A 5,617-nucleotide genomic window follows, 5' to 3' on the forward strand; every position below is an offset into this window, starting at 1 on the left:
GAAAACGGGTACACATACTTGAAATACCCGGACCAAGATTGGGTTTCGCCAGTACGCAAACGGGTACGCGAACTTTCAATCCCACCAGAAATTCTCGGACATGAACCTGTACGCCAGTACGCAAACTGGTACGCATACTTAGGTTCCCGAATTTCTCAAACCAACAGGTATGCAAACGGGTGTGCATACTATGGTTCCCGGACATGGATTACATATGTGCAAGAGTGCACAACATGACATATCCAATAATGTTTAAGTGTTCTAAACTCTTATTTCAATCATTGAAACTTTCTTAGAGGATGGCAATAGCCGTTTTCACACAATATTAGCATCAAATCAATTTTCAAGATATTTAGATAATCATAACTAAAAATTCCAAGACTACACCAAATGCACAAAAACCATGTAAGATGTTACTCGGAAATTTTCACATGATATAAGATGAACTTGGTCGAACCGAAAGCTTGCCTAACACATATTTCGAGAAATATGTTAGCGAGATAAACTCAACTCGAAATCTCAAATGTGTATATAGAAAACTATATCGTAATACGACTTATGTCTCAATATAGGAGATAGAGTACAAATAGACTTTCCAAGTGATAGATGAGTTTTAGTATCCACATACCTTTTGTCGGTGAAGTTCCACAAGCTCCCCTTAGTAGTTCTTCGTCTTCAAATGATGAACGTCGTGAACTCTAAGCTCAACTACACAATCTATGTCCTAGTCCGAGACATCTATAAATAGGCTAGAAATCAAGACTTATAGTTTTGATCACTAACATTGACAAACATGCTTGAGATAGCAACGCATGCGAGTTCGACCAAGCAGTGCTCTAGCAAGTTTTGTATGTCCAATATTGACAATAAACTTGAGATATAAAAACTTATGGGTTTAACCGAGCAATGCTCTAACACGACTAGTCAATGGTTATTATTAGTCGTTAGGTTTTTAAAATCTAAAACATGATGACTGTTAAATGGCAAATTCTTGTTTTTCTATGTTCAAATATGTTATTAGTAGTTAAGGTTTTGAAATTTTAACTTGACGACTATATTTTAGTCGTCACTTTAGTGCAATTATGACCATGCTAACGTGTACTTGTCAAACACTTGTTTTCATGTGTTAAATTTTATAGCTAGTCGTCACATTTTTTTTAACCTAATCCACTGACTATTCGTTGGTCGTCATATTTGTGCATTTTCGACCATGACAACCAAAAATTGCAAAATAACAATGTTTCATGTGTTCTGTTTTTCTATTAGTCATTGTGTTTTGGAATCTATAAGGGTGATGACCTTGTGTATTAGAGTGTTGGTCGTCATTCTTTTGTATTGTCGACCTTGCCAACTAAGTAAGATGCATTTGTAAAGTTTTTGAACTTGTAATTTGTATACTCGAATTTCAATTGATTCCTTGTGTGTTATATTATTCTTTGGGCTCCAAAATACCAAGCAAGGAAAAAAAACTTATTACTCCCTCTTCAAAACCTCCTCGTAAAAGGCGACATACTCTTGAAGACTAAACATCGAAGGAAAACTATGAAAACGAAAACCCTTAAAATTTGTGAACCTAATCCGGAAGAACAAAGTGATTCTGATACATCCGATGATGACCAAGGAATTTCAGATGCAAGAGGAGGTAATGATGATGATAATTATGATGATGGAATTCATAATACTAGTAATGGTCATAATGAAGATGAAGAAATTCCAAACGAGGAAAGTGAAGTTTCCGAAGAAGGTAATGATGCTCAAAAATCTAATGATAAATAAATATGAATTAATTGATTTGAACAAGCATGAGAAGGCGTTCAAAAAGTAGCAGAAGGTGCAACGGCAAAAAAGGATAAAAAACCAAATAAAACTATTGATTCCCACATCCCGACTAAACAAGGGTCGTTATGGTTTGGATTTTTCAGAATAACAACCCCAACAAAACATCTAATACGGATATAAAAGGCATCATTTTTAAAAAATCCAAACAATGGCGATTCTTGTTTAGTCGGCATGTTACCAATTGATTACCATGCCAACCAGTGAGATATTTTTTACATCAATTTTTGTATGAAAAATTTCTTATAGTTAGCATAGTGTTCAATAACATGACGACGTCTGATAATAGTTAGTCGACAATGTTGTAATAAATACAACATGATGACATTTTATGTGATTATTATATGTCTTCATTTTGCTATTATATGATCATGATGACTAAGCTTAGACGACATGTCGACCATGACTCATGACCTGAAATCTGAATCTCTTATTTCCTTCCGTCATTTGAAAAATTAAGCCAACAAAACCTTATTCGATTTTGAAAAATGTTTAACTAGAGTGATTTATTTTTGTAAAAAAATTCTCAAAAAAAAAAAAAATCCAAATTCTTTTTCTTACATGTTTGGTAAGTTTTTTTTTGCTAAACAATAATTTTTATTAATAACCAAAAATGATCAAACTGTACAAAATAGTTTCAGAAATAATAATACAGAAAGCAAGAAAAAAACAACCACTCCTTTGCTAACCAACTCTATAATATGTTTTCAGATCATTTTCATTCCACTAGAAATGGTGGTTTGCTTGTGTATATGTGCCTTTCTCCACTCTGTAGATATACCCCATTTTTTGCTAAGTCATCAGCTGAAAAATTTAGCTCCATGTAGCTGTGGATGAAATCCCATTCTCTAACATTTTGAAAAAATTTCTCCCATCTGGAAATTGCAAACCATGGAACTTTAGCATTCTTAAAAGCTGTTATTGCTGTTTTTGAGTCTGATCTGAAGAGGAGTCTTCTAAACCCTTTTGAAACTTTCCATTAACCTGCACACAAGATTTCCATGATCTCTGCAAAGAAATTTGTTGCAATCCCCATTCCACCTGCAATGGCTATTACACAATCTCCAACACTATTTCTAGCAATTATTCCATAACCTGCCATTCCTGGATTCTCTTTTGAAGCTCCATCACAGCATAGCGGAATTTGGTTAGTCTGTGGCAAATTGAAGAAAATTTCTTTAACCACAACAGATTTTAACTTTCTGCATTTCATCCCAAATTGTTTCAAGATTTTAAGGTCATATGATGTATTCCACATACAGTTTTTCATTCTTACTTCATTCTCTGTTGTGAATTTCATAATCCTTGTCTTTATGTTGTGTTCATTGAAAGATTCTTTATCATACACACACGTGTTCCTTTGAAACCACAATTCTTTTAGAGTTATGAAGGCAACTACTCTCCATATTTCTTTTACTGCAGGGCTCTTTTGCTTTGCAGAGTTAAATAATTCTTCAAATGATCTAGGATTTTTAAAGCAGAACATTCCTCCTAGCCAACTCCATATAATTTCACTATAGTTGAAGTTCCATAGAATATGGTCAAGAGATTCTTCAGTTTTTTTACAGAAACAACATCTTGAAGCCATTTGGAATTTTCTTGTTTTCATCTTTTCATCAGTGTAGTAAATGCCCCTAATTATTTTCCATATGTTACTTTAAATACTAGGATCGATATAAAATTTCCATACCTGCTTTGGCCAGCCGAGTTTAGGATATTTTGTTCTGATGCATTCTACATCAAAGGATACTGTGAATATTCCAGTGAGTGTGCCACACCATATACTTCTGTCATTTTCCTTATTCATCACAGGGAGTTCATTAACTGAAATCATTCCTAGCATTTCATTTGGGAATACCCATTCTCCTTCCACAATTAAGTTCCCTACTTTCAAGTCAGGGAATTGAGCCATATAACTATTTTCAGGGTACATATCACATAGAGGCCTATCTTTTATCCATGTATCTCTCCAAACTGAATTATTTTCACCATTCCCCACAATCCACCTTGAATGATTCTTTACAGTTTCTGATACCCATTTCAGACCAAGTAGTATTGATGATTTTTTATAATATTTTATCCATTCTCCATTTTTGGTTAAAAGATTTTCTTGGAAAAATCTAGCCCATTCTTCTGTACTATTCTGAATTTTCCACCATAACTTCGTAAGTAGAGCATTATTAATGATTTCTAATCTCCTCAGACCTAGCCCACCTTCTTCATATGGAGAACAAACCTTTTCCCATTTTAAAGTAATAGTCTTTCTTTTTGCAGGGTCTCCAGTCCATAAGAAATTTCTTATGATTTGCTCACATTCTTTCAAGACTCTTTGTGGTCATTTGTAGACTGACATGCTATATATGGGGATACCGCAGAGTACATGCTTTACCAGAATTAACCTTTCTTGAAAAGATAGAAGCTTACCCATCCATCCTGTTAGGCTCCCTTGAATTTTCTCCACACAGTTCCATACATGATTGGATTTAATGAAACCTGGTGTAAGCATCACACCTAAGTACTTATCAGGAAATGATGAAAGGGGTATGTTGCATTCATTAGCTATTTGTTGCTTTCTCAGCTTACTTGTTCCCCCAACAAAATATTTGCTTTTGGAAAGACTGACAACTTGACTTGATACAGCTTGATAGTCTTTAAGAACAGAGATGAGATTTTTAACATTTCTCTTGTCTCCATTTCATAACATAAAAATGTCATCTGCAAAAAAGATATGTGATGGTTGGACTCCATTCATTGATATCCTAGGTTGAAGTTGTCTTGTCTTGATCATTCTTGTCATTATTCTGCTTAACAGGTCTTCAACTATGACAAAGAGTAATGGAGACAAGGGATAACCTTGTCTGAGGCCTCTCCCCACTTGAAAGTACCCTACAGGACCACCATTTAAGAGCATAGACATTCTTGCAGACTTCAGCAGTGTATGTAACCATGTTGTCCACTTCACTGAAAAACCAAAATTTCTCATAACTTGAAACAAGAATGACCAACTGAGGGAATCATAAGCTTGAGTTATGTCAATTTTAATTCCTAGATTTCCACCTCTTCTTTTTATATTTAACTCATTCACCAACTCAGATGCCAACACAATTTGCTCTTGTATATTTCTACCTTTTATGAAAGCACCTTGTTGAGGGGATATTATCTTTTGAATAATACTACCCAATCTTGTAGAAATAACCTTTGTAATTACTTTGAAACTGAAATTCATTAAACCAATGGGTCTAAATTGACCTGCTTTTTTGGCATTTTTGACTTTTGGTTGAAGAAGCAAGAAATTTGCATTAAACCCTTGAGGTATAAATCCCTCTCTCCGGCAGTATTGAATAGAAATTGTTAAGTCTTTTCCATTTATTCCCCAAGCATGTTTATAAAACCAACCTTCAAACCCATCAGGGCCAGGAGCACTATCAGGATTAAGATTAAAAACTGCTTGTTTCACTTCTTCATCTGAAGGAACTGCTTCCAATATCTGGTTATCTTCTGCATTTACTAATTGTGGAATATCTTGAAAAAAAATCATGTATATTGTTTACTTCTTGGAATATTAACTTTTCTCAAAGTGATTGACTAAGATATCTGCAATGTTTTGTTGCTCAGCCACTATATTTCCATTTGAGTCTTCAAGTTCAGCTATATTATTTTGAGCTTGCTTTATTTTCATGTTGATGTGAATTTTTTTTTAGTTTGATGCTCCTTCTTTTAGCCACTTGATTCTTGATTTTTGTTGATTTATTTCCTTTTGTTGCTCACTAAGAACTTCTTG

General features: G+C 34.2%; 1 protein-coding gene across 1 annotated transcript; it reads right to left on the minus strand.

Annotated features, from left to right (window-relative positions):
- Positions 1–2,554: 2,554 nt before the first annotated feature.
- LOC113351656 lies at positions 2,555–5,374 on the minus strand. The gene is made up of 5 exons (XM_026595598.1): positions 4,690–5,374; positions 4,226–4,524; positions 3,527–4,072; positions 2,829–2,989; positions 2,555–2,711 (listed from the first exon to the last, which is right to left on the minus strand). Exons 1-5 carry the CDS (start codon positions 5,372–5,374, stop codon positions 2,555–2,557), a joined length of 1,848 nt encoding a protein of 615 aa, XP_026451383.1.
- Positions 5,375–5,617: the final 243 nt, after the last annotated feature.

The sequence above is a fragment of the Papaver somniferum genome, chromosome 2 (assembly GCF_003573695.1).
Source record: "Papaver somniferum cultivar HN1 chromosome 2, ASM357369v1, whole genome shotgun sequence".
Lineage (NCBI taxonomy): Eukaryota > Viridiplantae > Streptophyta > Magnoliopsida > Ranunculales > Papaveraceae > Papaver > Papaver somniferum.